Source organism: Pan troglodytes, chromosome 21 (genome assembly GCF_028858775.2).
Source record: "Pan troglodytes isolate AG18354 chromosome 21, NHGRI_mPanTro3-v2.0_pri, whole genome shotgun sequence".
Lineage (NCBI taxonomy): Eukaryota > Metazoa > Chordata > Mammalia > Primates > Hominidae > Pan > Pan troglodytes.
In genome coordinates, this window is record NC_072419.2 from 9,405,548 (window position 1) to 9,421,647 (window position 16,100).

The following is a 16,100-nucleotide window of genomic DNA, read 5'->3' on the forward strand; positions in this document are numbered from 1 at the left end:
AGGGCCTTCAGCCACTGAAACACTGTTTTCTTTTTTGGGGGGGGGGAGGGGGTTTGTTCTGTTTTGGTTTTTTTGTTTTTGTTTTGAGACAGAGTCTCGCTCTATCACCAGGCTGGAGTGCAATGGCGCGATCTCAGCTCACCGCAACCTCTGCCTCCCGGGTTCAAGCAATTCTCCTGCTCAGCCTCCCGAGTAGCTGGGACTACAGGCACGTGCCACCACACCCAGCTAATTTTTGTATTTTTAGTAGAGACGGGGTTTCACCGTGTTGGCCAGGATGGTCTCGATCTCTTGACCTCGTGATCTGCTCACCTCGGCCTCCCAAAGTGCTGGGATTACAGGCCTGAGCCACCCTGCCTGGCCTCTGTTTTTTTTTTTTTTTTTTTTTTTTAAGACACATTCTCACTCTGTCTCCCAGGCCGGAGTGTAGTGGCACGACAATAACTTACTATAACCTTGAACCCTTGGGCTCAAACAACCCTCCTGCTCAGCCTCCTGAGTAGCTGGGACCACAGGCACGTGCCATCACGCCCAGCTAATTTTTTAATTTTTTGTAGAGATGCGGTCTCGCTATGCTGCCCAAGCTGATCTTGAATTCCTGGCCTCAAGCAATCCTCCTTCCTTGACCTCCCAAAGTTTGGGATTACAGACATGAGCCACCGCGCCCAGCCCTGAAACACTTTTTGAAGCTTGTATTAGTAACCTAATAAGTAACCTAAGCCATCAGAGGTATCTATATTTCATATAGCTGTGTTTCTAATAAAGCTGTAATTAAAAGAACATTTGTAACTTAAAGTTCTAAGTTGTCTCAGGGGTTGGGTCACTATATTGAGTGTACTCCCCCAGTTCTTCTTCTCACATGCAGATTTTAGTAAGTGATAGTTTTAAATTAAATTTTGAACCTGTGCTTTGCTTTGTTTTGTTTTGTTTTGTTTTTTTCTGATACAGGGTCTCACTTTGTCTTCCAAGCTGGAGTGCAGTGGCGCGATCTCGGCTCACTGCAACCTCTGCCTCCCAGGTTCAAGCGATTATAGACATGTGCCACCATGCCCGACTAATTTTTGTATTTTTAGTAGAGACGGGGTTTTACTATCTTGGCCAGGCTGGTTTCAAACTCCTAACCTCAGGTGATCCACCCACCTTGGCCTCCCAAAGTGCTGAGAGTACAGGCGTGAGCCACTGCATCCTGCCAAGCCTGTGCTCTTTGTTTCCTCCATACTTCTTCACAAACATGGGGGCATTGAGCTTGGAACTTTCTCGCAGAGGCTGAAACCACCTTTGTCTTCCTCTCCATGGAAATTAAATAGGTTTCATGTCAAGCATAGTACATATGATGTCTCTAAAAATTAGAAAAATGTGTCTCTTCCTCAAGCCCCCCCCCAAAAACAGTGTTATGTTAATATTTATTCCTTAACAACAATAATTAAGATAAACATACAGGAGCACTTGCCCCTCCCCCAAAGCTGACAGCCTTCGTGTCACCTGATGTATTAGCTGAAGCAGTATTCCTGGGTGAGAAATGTGTTGTTTCCAGAATCCAGAGGCCACCAAGTGCTGTGCTTCCTTCTTTGTGGCAGGGGATACAAAATACAGCAATTAGTCTCTAACTTTGGAGGAGCTATCCTGGCATGCCCTTGGCCAACAGACCCCGTAAAACTTGACCAAAATGGCAGGTCCCTGAACCCTCCCAGAGTTTATCTCCTACCATCTGGATTGCATGTGTCTCACCAAGGCCTCCAGTGTGCTAGCCATGTTGTGCTCATCCTGCCCGCCTGCATGACGTCAGTAACATAAAGGATCACTGCATTGTCTGCATGACATATGGATAGTACAGAGACCTTCAAACTATATTATGATACAGACCAGGAAAATTAACATAGCCCTAGGGCAAAACACTGAGTAAATATTTACGTGAATGAGGACTGTTTCTGATCTTCTTTTCTAATTGGGATGGAACTCTAATATAAAATCCACCACCGTAACAAACTGAAAGAGAGAAAATATACGGTCACCTCAAAAGATGCAGAAAAAGCATTTGACAAACCTAACATCTGCTATAAAAATTCTCAGCCAGCTAGGATGAGAAGAAAACCTCTACAACATGATAAAGGGCATCTATGAAAACCTAACAGCTAACCCTAAACTGAATGTTTTTGCCCTAAAATCAGGAACTAGGCAAGGATGCCCAGTCTTACCACTTTTGTTTGTGCTTCTTTGATCTGAAAATATATGGCTTTCACAAAATTTGAGCAGTTTTCAGCCATTGTTTCTTAACTTTCATTTAATATAGTACTAGAAGCCCTAGCAAGTGTGATAAGGCAAGAAAAATAAAAAAAAATCTTAATATTGAAAGGAAAAAATAAAATTATTCGCACTCACAAATGATATAATCATCTGTGCATAAAATCCTAAGGAATATATATATATGTATATATTTGGAAAAACACAGCTCCATGGCCAAGCATGGTGCCTCACACGTGTAATCCCAGCACTTTGGGAGGCCAAGACAGGAGAATTGCCTGAGGCCAGAAGTTCGAGACCAGCCTGAGCAACACAGGGAGACTCCATCTCTACAAAAAATGTTTAAAATGGCCAGACGTAGTGGTGTGTGCCTGTGGTCCCAGCTACTTGGGAAGCTGAGGCAGGAGGATCACTTGAGCCCAGGAGTCTGAAGCTGCAGTAAGCTGGATTGCACCACTGCAGCACACAGCCTGGGCAATAGAGTGAGACAGCTGTCAAAAAAAAAAAAATAAAGCTTCTAACTAATATTCAAGTTTATCAAGATCACAAGATTTGAGATCAATATACAAAAATCAACTACATTTCAATATATTAGCAAGGAACAATTAAAAATCAAATTTAAAAAATAACACCTGCATTTGTTTGCTAGGACTGACATTAAAAAGTACCACAGACCAAGTGGCTAAAACGACAGAGATTTATTTTCTCACAGTTCTAGAGGGTGGAAGTCAAAGATCGAAGTATCAGCTGATTTGGTTTCTCTTAAAGCCTCTCTCCTGGCCCTACAGGTGCCTACCTTCTCCCTATGTCTTCACATGGTGGACAGAGAAAACTCTTGTGTCTCTCTCCTCTCTCTTTTTTTTTTTTTTTTTGAGACAGTCTCGCTCGGTTGCCCAGGCTGGAATGCAGTGATGCAATCTCGGCTCACTGAAACCTCCACCTCCCTCGTTCAAGCGATTCTCCTGCCTCAGCCTCCTGAGTAGCTGGAATTACAGACTCGTGTCACCACCCCCGGCTAATTTTTGTATTTTTAGTAAAGATGGGGTTTCGCCATGTTAGCCAGGCTGGTCTCAAACTCCTGACCTCAACGGCTCCGCCCACCTTGGCCTCCCAAAGTGCTGGGATTACAGGTGTAAGCCACCACGCCAGCCTCTCTCTCTTCTTAAAGAGACACTAGTCATACTGGATTAGGGCCCACCCATGTGAACTTAATTACTTCTTTAAGGTTCTGTCTCCAAATACAGTCACAATCTGAAGTCTTGGGGGTTAGGACTTCAGCATATGAATTGGGGTGAAATAATTCAGCCCATAAAAATACCATTGATAAGAGCTCGAAAAATGAAATACTTCAATATAAATCTAACATAAGATGTGCAGGATCTGTATGCTGGAAACTACAAAACGCCAATGAAAGAGATAGAAGAAGACCTAATAAGCAAATAAACACACAGTGTTCAAGGATTGGAAAGTACAGTATAGTTTTGTTTTGTTGTTGTTGTTGTTGTTGTTGTTTTTGAGACAGAGTCTTGCTCTGTGGCCCAGGTTAGAGTACCGTGGTGCGATCTTGGCTCACCACAATCCCACCTCCCAGGCTCAAGCGATTCTCCTGCCTCAGCTTCCCAAGTAGCTGGGACTACAGGTGCGTGCCACCATGCCTAGCTAATTTTTGTATTTTTAGTAGAGACGGGGCTTCACTGTGTTGGCCAGGCTGGTCTCGAACTCCTGACCTCGTGATCTGCCCGCCTCAGCCTCCCAAAGTCCTGGATTACAGGCGTGAGCCACCACACCCAGCCTTACATTATAGTTAAGATGCCAATTGTCCCCAGATTGACCCACAGATTTAATGCAATTCCAATCAAAATCCTAGCAAAATTCTTTGGAGATAGACAAGGTAAATCTAAACTGTGTATGGAAAGGTAAGAAGACAGTAATAGCCAAAACAAGTTTGAAAAGAAAAAGGCATAGGATTCACACTACCCATTTGTATGTGTATGTGTGTGTGTTTCCCAGATTGATGTTTGTTTGTTTGTTTGTTTTTGAGACGGAGTCTTGCTCTGTTGCCCCGGTTGGAGTGCAATGGCGCAATCTCAGCTCACCACAACCTCTGCCTCCCAGGTTCAAGTGATTCTCCTGCCTCAGCCTCCCAAGTAGCTAGGATTACAGGTGCACGCCACCACGCCCAGCTAATTTTTGTATTTTTGGTAGAGACAGGGTTTCACCATGTTGGCCAGGCTGGTCTCGAACTCCTGACCTCAGGTGATCCACCCGCTTCAGCCTCCCAAAGTGCTGGGATTACAGGCGTGAGGCACTGGACCCGGCCTCCCAGATTGTTTTATTGTGGTAAAGCATGGATAAGATGAAATTTACCATTTAGCTTTTTTTTTTTTTTTTTTTAAAGAAATGGAGTCTCACTATGTTGCCAAGGCTAGATTCGAACTCCCGGGCTAGAGTGATCCTCCTAGCTCAGCCTCCTGAGTAGCCGGGAACACAGGCTTCTGCCACCACACCCAGCTCTCAGCCAGTTTTAAGTGTATAATTCAAATTCAGTGGCATTAAATACATTCACAAGGTTGTGTAGCCAGCATTACTATCTATTTCCAGAACTTGTTCATCATTCCAAACAGAAACCCTGTACCCACTGGACATTAACTCCTCACTCCCTCCCCCAAGTCCCTGGTAACCTCTATTCTACTTTCTGTGTCTATGAATTTGCCTATTCCAGTTACTTCATATAAGCGGAATCATATATTTGTCCTTTTGTGTCTGGCTTATTTCTCTTAGCATAATATTTGCAAAGTTCATCCTTGCTGTAGCTGCTTGTGTCAGAATTTTATTCCTTTTTATGGCTGAGTAATATTCTATTTTGTGTGTATACCACATTTTGTGTATTCATTCATCCGTTTGAACACATGGGTTGTTTTCACCTTTTGGATATTGTGAATAATGCTGCTGTGAGCACTTGGTGTACGAGTATCTCTTTGAGTCACTGCTTTCAATTCTTTGGAAGAATATTGAGAAGTGAAATTGCTGGTTCATATTGTAATTCTGTGTTTAACTTTTTGAGGAATTACTGAACTGTTTCCCACCGCAGATGCAATGTTTTACATTCTAGCAATGCACAAATGTTTTGATTTCTCCACATCATCACCAACACCTTTTTGTTTGTTTGTTTTGTTTTGTTTTGAGACAGTCTTGCTCTGTTGTCCAGGCTTGAATGCAATGGCACCATCTCAGCTCGCTGCAACCTCCGCCTCCTGGGTTCAAGGAATTCTCATGCCTCAGCCTCCTGAGTAGCTGAGGCTACAGGCAAGCGCCACCACGCCCAGCTAATTTTTGTAGTTTTGGTAGAGATGAGGTTTCACCATGTCAGCCAGGCTGGTCTCAAACTCCTGACCTCAGGTGATCCACCCGTCTTGGCCTCCCAAAGTGCTGGGATTACAGGCGTGAGCCACCACACCCGGCCTCATCCAGCTCTTCCAACACCTTCCTATCCAATTTCCAGCATTAAATTTCCCTCCACTTTAAATGCCTAGAATGGGTTGTTTACCTGGCAAGACACAGACTGATACACAACTTCCCCTTCAGTCTGATAGAAACTCAGCAAAGCCTATCAGTTATCAATACTCTGAGAATGGCTGAAGCAAATTCAAATGTTCTCAGCTGACCCACCTTTGGCTGACCCTCCTCCTTGGAGCCATCCCTGTCCATACTCCACACCCTGCCCACCTCCCGCCTGAACTTCTAGAGCCACTACTTCTATTGCATCCTTGACTGCCCCAGTCCTGTTGATGTGCAGTGCTGTTATTTCATGTGTGCAGCTCCCCTGCACTCTCACGGCACCTGGCCTCCACCCTAGCATGTCTCACAATGTACCGAACTGTCCTTTCCCTTGACTAGGAGCCCCAGGACTTTGAGTGCAGGCACTGCTGATTCTGATTCCTTGCACACCTGGCAATGAGCAGGCGCTTACAGAATGCCTGGCAGCAGTGTAATGGTACCTGTAGCAGAAGCTGATCAGAAGAAATGAGTTGCTCTGCCAGGCCCTTGGTTCAAGAAGAGCCCAGGTGGGATCCTCTTTTCACACAATGTGTCCAGAAGCCAAATGATGAGAGTGTGCAAGTGTGCAGAATAGGAACTGAGGGCTGGGCCGAGGCCCGCCCCCGGGGGAGGACCTGGGGCACAGAGACAACACGAAGATGAGCTAAGGGGCCCGGTAGCTTTAATGAGCGCTGAGCGCCTTTCCCTCACTTTGTCCCTCCCTCTCTACTCTTCCCCTGCCCGTCTTGACAGGTCCAGCCTGCCCTAGGGCTCTTAAACCGCAGGTATCAATCCTTCTGTCCCCTTAGCCGCTCCAGGCGCCTGCGAAGGTCCGGGGGCACCTTGGCCCCAGCTGCCAGCAGCTCGCGCAGCCTCTGTTTGGGAGTCTTGGTGAGCACGAAATTGCAGGGGAAGGGGCCCTCTTCAAAGGTGACCCGACAGTTCCGTGTCACTGAATGGTAGCCCTCGGCACTGGCAGTCACCATGTAGTCCCCTGGGGTCAGCAGACGCCAATAATCCCCGCCCCACGCTGAGGAGAGTGAAGGGCACGATCAGGACCCAATTAATGATCTTCTGCTTCTTCCCGAGCCTCCAGCCCTCCAGCCCCTTCCCTTCCCCTCCCGGTCAAACACACCCGTGGTCACATCATGGTTAATCCCATCCACGGCAATGACAGCGTCAGCAATCCCAAGCTCCGTGTCCTTGTCCCTCACCACTCCTGCAATGCCCATGCGCACCTGTGTGGGAAGAGGTTATCAGAGCCCTTCCCCTTCGGCAGGATAACGTCCTGTTTAGCTAACTTGCTGGCTCTGTTGCCCTGCAAACCTGAGCAAAGTGGTAGGTCTACTATGTTCCTAGGTGACACTACTTCTGGAAAAAAAAAAAAGAAATCTTGATTGACAAATCACATCTGGACTAAGAAAATGATAAATACCTGGTAGGAAGGCTTATCTATCCTTGGGCTTTCCCAGGTTATTGGGCTTGTCTTTGGTAGACCCTTTGGAAGCTCTGCTTATGGAGCTATTACAAGGGTTATGAGCTCCACAGAACATGAAGCTTCTATGCCAGGACAGCTCCTGCACCTGCCTCACGTGAGTCTCTCCTGAGGATAGCTCTGGGGCAGCGCCACGGACCACCACCTAGACTGCAATGGAGGCTCCTCCCACCGGCTCTAACACGATGCCACGCTGCCAGCAAACTGCACTTCCTGTCCTGTGTGCTTCCAAGACAATCTGATACGAAGCATGGCCCATGGCATCTTGTGAGTCTGAATGCTCAGCTGGACCTTAGAAGAACCCCTGGTAGGAGCTGTAGCCTAAATGGACAGCAGGAGTGATTCAGGCAGGCTGGGGGCCGGGACGCAGATCCGACCTGCTCCAGGTAGGTGAGGAGGGCATCTTTGTTGTTCTCCCACTCCTGGGGCAGTTCATTCTCGTGAGGGAACTTGTCACAGGACAGCTCCACAGTGACCTCAAAGCAGTTGGTGTGTAGGTAGCTGAAGTCATTCATGCCTAAGGGGACCACAGACACTGGTGCCTAAGCAGGCAGGATGCAGTCCCATCCTCCCGCTACCCTCCCTTCTCTGAGGGACACTTCAGAGTGGGAACAGACGCCAGCACTGTACGCAACCGCAGGCTGTCTTATCAGGGCGGGGGTTACGGGGCCAGGGCTAACTCCACCCTCAGGCACATACTCCCGGGGACCGTGTGCCAGTCAGCCCCGTTGATGATGTTGCCGTGCACGGAGAAGTCCTGGCTGTGGCAGGGTCGGCGGCTGGTGTCCTGCATGGCCAGATTACTGCCAGCATAGACAGTGCTGAGCCAGCGAAACACAGCATCATCTGGTGTGGGCGTGAGCTCGCGGGCAGCCCACGGGGTGCGAGTCATGTCGAATGGGTAGGACACCACGAGCTCACCCCCGTGGAGGTTGGCACTTAGCACAAAGGGGATCCGCTTCATCCACTTGATTACTGCCCGCGTTTCAGGAGCCACCTGGATGGGGCAGGTCAGGAGGGGCAGGAGACAGAGACAAGGTCCGCCCCCCACAGACCTCCACTGCCGCCCTCAAAATACTCACGGTGGCATTGGGCAGGGTGTAGTAAGTGGGCAATGGCAGGTGATGGTTGGGGACGATGTGGGGCACCTTCCCATCGTCCTGTGCTTCCCACAGTGGTGTGTTGAGGTCAGCAAAATTATGGTTAAGATCGATGCTCTGGTTGTTCCAGCGGCCCTCAGCCCAGCCTACCAGCTCTGAACCCTGCCGGGCAAGGGGCTTGTTCAAGTCGAGCAGGTCCAGCCACCAGGGCAGAAGGACAGAGTGGCCCTCATGCTGGGTGGCCTACCCGGTGGTAGGCGATCTCATAGCCATCAGGGTTCATGGAGGGCAGCAGGTGAATGCGCATCTCAGAGAGCAGCCGGGTCACCCGTGGGTTCCCTCGCAGGAACTCATGGCACAGGAACTGCATCAGGAGCAGAAGCAACTCCCGCCCCAGGGCCTCGTTCCCATGCATGCCAGCCACGTAGCGCACCTCAGGCTCCCCTGGGGACACATGGGGGCTTGCAGCGGGTTCATGCCTGGGGCCCTGCCCTGTGCCTACCTCTCCCCACTCCCCATGCCAGTACCCAGCTCATGCTCCCCAGGCTGGTCCGACATTTCCATCACATACAGCTTCAGGCCCTGGTAGCTCTTCCCAATGCTGTAGATGCGGGTGATGTTGGGGCATTGCTCTTGTACCTGCTTCATCAGCTGGTGGGCAGAGTGTAGCGTGGCATGAGGCATGGGAGGGGTACACCCAGGGGCAGATCACATGTGCCATGGACTTAAAAAGTCAGCGATGGCCCACACAGAGGGGGCATCCCATCATGGTACAGGAGGGAAGTGGCAGCAGAGCCGGGAGGAAGGGGCAGGACCGGTGGGGGCACCATAATAAGGGAAAGTGGGATGGAGCTTAGGGGTCCACAGGAGAGAAGGCTGAGACATCAGGAGGCAGCAGGGGCATACAAGCGCAGTCACAGCAGGTTGTGCCCCAGTGGGAAGGTGGGAAGGGGACCTGAGATGGGTGGGCCCTCCTTCCCAGGTCATAGGGGTTATATCTGACCTTCCTCATGGCCTTGTAATTGTGATGCTGAAAGTCTAGAGGGTCAGAGGATCCCGACGCAGGGGCCTCAAGGAATAGGTCATTGGGGTCTGGTGGAGGTTGAGTTTATGGTAAAGGGTGTGTCCACAGTGAAGGATGCACCCTGCATCCAAGCCCTGCCCAACCAACCCTGGCCTGACTGCCCACCTGAGACTGGGCAGGCCAGGATCTCTGCCCGGAGGCAAGGCGCGCCTCCCTGGAGCCAGGTCTGGGGCAGCAGGCGAATGAAGCGGGCCACCTGGGGCTCCGGCAGGAGGTTCAGCACTGGAGTTTCTGGGTCTGAATTGGCAGGAAATACCTGGGGGCAGCAAGTTCTCTGTTGTGGCTGCTCAAACCCCAGAAGCCTGGCCCAGGACCCAGGGAAGGAGCTCAGGCCTCCAAGCTCACTGTCTCCCCACCCTAGTGGGCTCAGCTAGAGACTTGCACTGTGCATCAAACACAGACCCCGGCCCACAGCCCCTGCCAATGGGCAGCCCTAGGCAGCCTTGCTCTCTGGATTGGACACAGTTCATTAGACCAGTTTGGCCACATGACTCGGGGGAAGCCAATCCTAGAGCTGGCCAGGACTCCACATTGTAGCCTGCCGTAAAAAGAGGTCCAGGAGACGCGGAAGTCAGAACCACGAGAAGGCAAGAAGTGATGTGGACCAGAGGCCCCGGGCCAGAAGGGGCATGCCAGGAGGAAGCTGTACCGTGAAGCAGCACCCACCCTGTGGTGGCATTATCTGGGGAGGATGTGGGCATGTCCCAAAGCAGCTGGCTCCCAATGGTGCCTGCCGTGTGCCACCCTCTTGACAACAAGCCCCACCCCCCTGGGAAGCCTAAGCTGGCATCTATTCCTTGTCCTCAGAGGAGCCTCAGCCTAGCCTGGACTGGGTGCCCAACTCCCAGCATGGAGGGCCCAGCCACAGTGGGACCACTCACTGCGTCCGTCCCACTGCTGTGGTTCCTACTTCCCCACCAGGTCCGACTGTCATTGCTGAACTGGACCTTGTATGATGTGACCCAGTCATACCTGGCAGGAGAGGTGGAGAGAGATCATCGGTGCCCCCAGGACTCCCACCCCAGTCCTTCTGTGACCTCCTGACCTAGGGTTAGTCTGCCTCACCTCCAGACAGAGTTCCTGCCCTGTGTGATAACACCCGAGAAGCGGGTGGGGTGCCCAGCGTCCACCTGAAACCATGGATCGGTGTCCTGCTCCTCAGCACACCAGGCTCCATCATATAGATCGCCGTCCTCCAGGCCTGACTGCAGACACAGGACACGGTGGTCAGGCCCAGGTGGACAGAGTGGGGCAGGCCAGGACAGAGAGGAGGCAGGAGAGAAGCTCCCAGGGGCTGCCTTCCCCACCCTGAGACCATGGCTCCGAGCCAGGATTACCGACCTGAATGTTGAGCCGTCCTCGGTGTGGTCCAAGACCAAAGGACTGGCTGCTGGATGCCTCAAGCCGGCTATCTGAAACTCGCAGGGACTCCAGACCCAAAGGAGGACAGCCTGGGGCGGGGATAGAGCAGTGAGACAGGACCAGAGGGAGGGCAGCCAGGGCAGGTGGGAAGCTGAGCCTAAGCTTGCTCCTGTGCTAGGCAAGCAGGGGGCGAGCCGGTGCCCATGAGGCCAAGAGCTGTGCTGGTAAAGTGCCCCAGGGGCTGCAAGTCTGGGCTGGGCCCCTGGAGAGGAAGTACCTGTTTCTTGTTTCTCAGCGGGGTTGAGGGTCCCTGCTGGAGTGGGGGTCACAAGGGGCCTGGCAGTCACCACGGGGGTGGGGCGAGTTAGCTTCTTCCGCTTCTTCATAATGACCTTTTTCTTCTTGATGACTCGAATCCGGACATGCTGTTCTGAGGTCCCTTGGGGTCCGAGAGGCACAGCATGGGGGAAAGGAAGAATGGTGAAACCCCGGATGGAAAGCTCTGCCAGCCCAAGAGGACATGTGAGCCCACAGCAGGCCACACCACCAGGATCTAACAGCCTTCGCAGGACATCAAAGGCCTGCAATCTGACCCCAACCTGCCTCTCCAGCCACTTCCTTGGCTCCTCCTTCTCCTCCCTGATGTGACTACATGCTTGGCCAGCCTCCCCTCTGAACCTCTAATCCAATGGAGAGCTGACCCAGCCTCTAGAAACTGTTCGGTTGCTCCAAAGAGCTGAGTCTGGCACTTTACCTCCAGGCCTCTGCACTAGCTATCCCCTCCCCTGTAATGCTACCCCTCGCCTCTGATTTTTTCACCTAATTCCCATTCTTCCTTTGCATCTCAGCCCAGATGCCTTTCCAAGGAGGCTTTCTTAGCTCCAGACTCAGCATCATGCCCCAAAACCCCTGTGCCGCTTCCATTGTTGTGTCTGCTCTCTGGGCTCAGATGGCCTGTCCTGGAATCCATGTCTGCCTGGGTGTCGAGGCTTTCAGGGCTGGGCCTGCCCGCCGGCCCTTCAGCACAAGGCTCTGCCCAGGCAGGTGCTGGGGGTACCCATCGAAGCTCCACAGCTGCCTCCAGAACAGGCTGCCCATTTCCGCATCTGGTGCCCCTGTGCCTTTGCCCGCCGCTTCCTTCTTGGCAGCCCTCTCTCTCTCTCTCTCTCCAGACTCTCCTGACTCGGGGACATCACCCTTCAAGACCCTCCTCCACTTGCCTCCTCTAGAAGCCCCTGAGTGCCATCCGCTTGCGCTCCTCCTCTCCTATTCCACATCTGGAAAGCTGGGAGGTCGGGCTGCCTTCCTCTCCCGCTCTGCCCCATCCTCCCGGCAGCCTCAGCGAGGGGCTCTCCCTTCTTTCCTTTTGTTCTTTCTCTCCAGCCCTCGCCTTCAAACTCTCTCCTACGCAGTCTTGCTCTGCACCTTGAGAGCTTTTGCCCCTCTGTCTCCCCTCCTGCCAGTTCTGGCCTGTTTTGTCTTTGGTGAAAAGGGAAGGTTTGGGGCTTGGAAGAGGCAGCATCCCACTGGCGCCTGTCCTGGGACTGCTGACTAGGTCTGGCAGGGAACTGGGGCTGCCGAGTCAGCAGCCATTGCTCCCAGCAGGGAGTTGAGGGAGTGTGAGTGTGTATATGTGTGTGTGTGCACTGTGAGTGTGAGTGTGTGCGCGCACTGTGTGTGCCCATGCGCGTGTGAGTGTGCGTGTGTGTGCATGAGTGTGAATGCGCGCGCGTGTGAATGCAAGTGTGCGTGTGAGTGTGTGAATGTGAGTGCGCGCGCGTGTGTGCGCGTGAGTGCGAGTGTGCGTGTGGGGTGAGTGTGCATGAGTGTGAGTGTGCGTGGGTGTGCGTGTGCCCGCGTGTTAGGGAGCGATCGCCCCACGGGGCAGGAGAGCCGGGCAGTCGGCTTGCGGGGGAGCGGACCGTCGGTCGGGGAACTCACCGTTAGCTGTCTCCGCCGGCGGCTGTGCCGGGCTGCTATGCAGGGCCGGGATCGAGCCTGGGACCTTGGTGGTCCCGGGCTGCGCGAGGCCCAGCCCCGAGTTCCGGGGCGCCCCCAGAGCCGGGCCGACGGCCGGCGCGAAGGCGGCCAGGGCGAGCAGGAGCCCCCACATGGCGGGGATTGAGTGCCAGGGGCGCGCGGGCTGCGGCGGGTGGCGGGTCGGTCTCTTCCTGCCGAGTGCGCCGAGCCCCCCGCCCCTTCCTGCCCCCCGCCCCTCCGCAGCCTCCTGCCCGCCCACAGCCCGCTGCCCGCCTCGGACCTCGGAGAGGAGGAGAGGGCCGGGAGGAGCGAGCGGGGCTGACCTCCAAGGGGCCGCCCCAAGTCTCAGGACCGCCGACTCTGCCCTTCCTCTCCGCCGTCTGGGGCCAACCCGCCTCATTGGCGCGCTGCGCCTTTATAGTCTGCAAAGCCACACTGAAGAGACCAAAGATCACCTGGTGGCCATCAAGTCGACCAACAGGAGGCAAAGCCCCTTATCTGAGGAATTCAGAATGACACTTCCCTATTGTCTAAAGCCACATCTGGTACCAAGCTTCCTTCCCAAGAATTTATAAGTAACTAGAATTTCTGTACGTTCCTGGAATGAGTGCACGTTAAGACCCATTGTGCAAACTTTGCTGACATCAAGGCACCAAAATATCGACAAATGTAACCATTTACCGTGACCTAAGTGACTAATGTGGTCCAAATTACCCTGCAGTTCCCCGCAGGGAGCTCAGTCCTCTCTTGCTGAAGCGCCTACTGCGCTCTGCTGCCTCGTCCTTTCCGTCTAATAAAACTTCCCTTTTCAGACCTATACTGTTGTTGATAAGTTCTTTTACCACCCGGGAGCCAACCACTTCCCGGTTCCGGAGCTCTGACACCTCGCCTGGCATCTTGGTGGCCCATACGGGGACTTCACTGGGATTTCCCTCTTCCTTTTTCTCTCTGTTTCCTTCCACGGTCTGGTTCTTTACTCTTTGGGGAACTGCCGGTCCCGGTGGAGGCAGCTCTTCTGTGGGATCCTGAAGCCCTAGAGAAGGGATACCTGGCTGTCCTTGCCCTTAGGGGTGAGGGACTGGCCAGGGCTCTTTTCTGTTTTCAGACTGCCAGTGAACCAGCTTGAGTTCTCGTTGGCAACTGACAGTTTCTGGCCAAGCGCCATCCCCCAGTATTACCCCAAGGCCAAGACAAGAGAGCTATTGCCTGTCAGAGTGGCAGGGCACTTTCATTTTAACACTCCATAAGCCTTGTCCTGGAAGCGGTGGATCTCAATTCTACACAGGGATGCCTCAGGGATCTTGTAGTTCCTTGTCTAAACCCAACTTCGGTTCAATTAATTCAGTTCCATCCAACTCGCCCTTGGATTGCCTCCTTAAAAATGGTCCCATTGGTCTCATTTTGACCCACAAACTCTTAAAAATAAGCATATAAGGCTGAGCACAATGGCTTATGCCTGTAACCCCAGCACTCTGGGAGGCCAAGGCAGGCAGATCACCTGAGGTCTGGAGTTAAAGACCCGGAGTCTACTAAAAATGCAAAACTTGGCCGGGCACAGTGACTCACACCTGTAATCCTAGCACTTTGGGAGGCCGAGGCGAATGGATCACCTGAGGTCAGGAGTTCGAGATCAGCCTGGCCAACATGGCGAAACCCTGTCTCTACTAAAAATACAAAAAAAAAAAAAAAAAAAATCAGCCAGGGGGCTAATTATATGTGGCGGGCACATATAATCCCAGCTACTAGGGAGGCTGAGGCAGGAGAATCACTTGTACCCGGGGGCGGAGGTTGCAGTGGGCCAAGATGGCGCCACTTCACTCCAGTCTGGGCAAAAGGGCGAAACAACATCTCAAAAAAAAAAAAAAAAGAAAGAAAAAAATACAAAAGTTAGCTGGGCGTGGTGATGCGCGCCTATAATTCCAGCTACTCCGGAGGCCGAAGCAAGAGAATCACTTGAACCTAGGAGGCGGAGGTTGCAGTGAGCCAAGATGGCACCACAGCACTCCAGCCTGGGCAGCAGAGCAAGACTCTGTCTCAAAAAATACAAATAAAAAATAAATAAGAGTTTAAAAAACATATCCTTTTTTCTAATATTGCTTGGGTTCAATACAAGCTCCCTAATCAATCAATTTGGCCAATTAATGAAACTTGGGATTGCAATGTTACTTTACAACTTAACTGATTTTTTGCCGGAACCTTGGAAAGGATTCAGAAGTCCCATATGTTCAGGTCTTTTTTGCTTTATCCCCAAATCCAAACCCAAAATTACATACAAATTGTCATGTATGCTTCCAAGGAACGTCGTCCCTTCCCGGTTCTGATGTCTTAGATGATCCTTCCTGTTGCCTATTACATCCTCCTCAACCTGCTCACTCTTCACCTACACCCTCTCCATCTGCTCCATTCCCTAGTCAATCTCCCACCCACATACCCAAATACTTTCTCCCCTTCACATACTCTCAGGGGAGTCACATATGCTACTAGTACAGAGTCCTCAGAAAAATCCCCAAAATATTTTGCCTCTCCCTAAGGTGGCTAATGAAGATTTGGGAACAAGCCAAGTTCATGTCCCTTTTCTGATCATGTCTGATCTTTTGCAAATTCAATCCAAGTTGGGTTCATTTAGTCAGGATCCCTCTAAGTTCATTCAAGAATTTCGGACTTTAACTGTCGCCTTTGATTTAACCTGGCAAGACGTATTTGTGGTATTAACTACCTGCTGTTCCCACACACAAAAAATCACACGTGTGATCTTCAGCATGGGCAGATGAAGCTCATGCTCCCAGTCCTAATAACAGAGCTGGGCAGAAGCTGTCCCCAACATAGAACCTATTGGCAATACCAGGCCACCAATTCTGGCCCAAACAGAGGTAGGGGCAGACAGGATCATATGGTAACTTCTCTGTTGGAGGGAATGAAAAATATATAATAAAACCTGTTAATTTTTCTAAATTATAAGAAATAATAGCTGGGCGCGGTGGCTCACACCTGTAATCCCAGCACTTTGGGAGGCTGAGGCGAGTGGGTCACCTGAGGTCAGGAGTTTGAGACCAGCCTAGCCAACACGGAGAAACCCCATCTCTACTAAAAATACAAAATGAGCTGGGCATGGTGGTGCATGCCTGTAATCCCAGTTACTCCAGAGGCTGAGGCAGGAGAATCGTTTGAACCTTGGAGGCGGAAGTTGTGGTGAGTTGAGATTGTGCCACTGCACTCCAGCCTGGGCAACAAGAGCGAAATTCCATCTCAAATAAAATAAAATAAAAAGAAATAATAATTTTGTATGTATGAAACTATCTGA

The 16,100-nt window shown here is 51.6% G+C and overlaps 1 protein-coding gene across 1 annotated transcript; it reads right to left on the reverse strand.

The window, feature by feature from the left end:
- Positions 1-6,443: 6,443 nt before the first annotated feature.
- On the reverse strand, positions 6,444-13,043 carry CPXM1 (carboxypeptidase X, M14 family member 1). Its single transcript, XM_016937338.4, has 14 exons — positions 12,761-13,043; positions 11,097-11,258; positions 10,799-10,908; positions 10,523-10,662; positions 10,339-10,429; positions 9,563-9,713; positions 9,377-9,465; positions 8,901-9,024; positions 8,621-8,817; positions 8,356-8,535; positions 7,973-8,270; positions 7,651-7,790; positions 6,914-7,016; positions 6,444-6,808 (listed from the first exon to the last, which is right to left on the reverse strand). Exons 1-14 carry the CDS (start codon positions 12,930-12,932, stop codon positions 6,567-6,569), a joined length of 2,199 nt encoding a protein of 732 aa, XP_016792827.1. The 5' UTR covers positions 12,933-13,043; the 3' UTR covers positions 6,444-6,566.
- Positions 13,044-16,100: the final 3,057 nt, after the last annotated feature.

Excerpts from the sequence above, each read along its gene's own strand:
- CPXM1 (XM_016937338.4), bottom strand. The coding sequence starts at position 12,932 with ATGTGGGGGCTCCTGCTCGCCCTGGCCGCCTTCGCGCCGGCCGTCGGC. Across the intron at positions 10,909-11,096 it reads CGCTGAGAAACAAGAAACAG|GCTGTCCTCCTTTGGGTCTG; the intron begins GTACTTCCTCTC and ends TCCCCGCCCCAG. Across the intron at positions 8,271-8,355 it reads ACACCCTGCCCAATGCCACC|GTGGCTCCTGAAACGCGGGC; the intron begins GTGAGTATTTTG and ends TGCCCCATCCAG.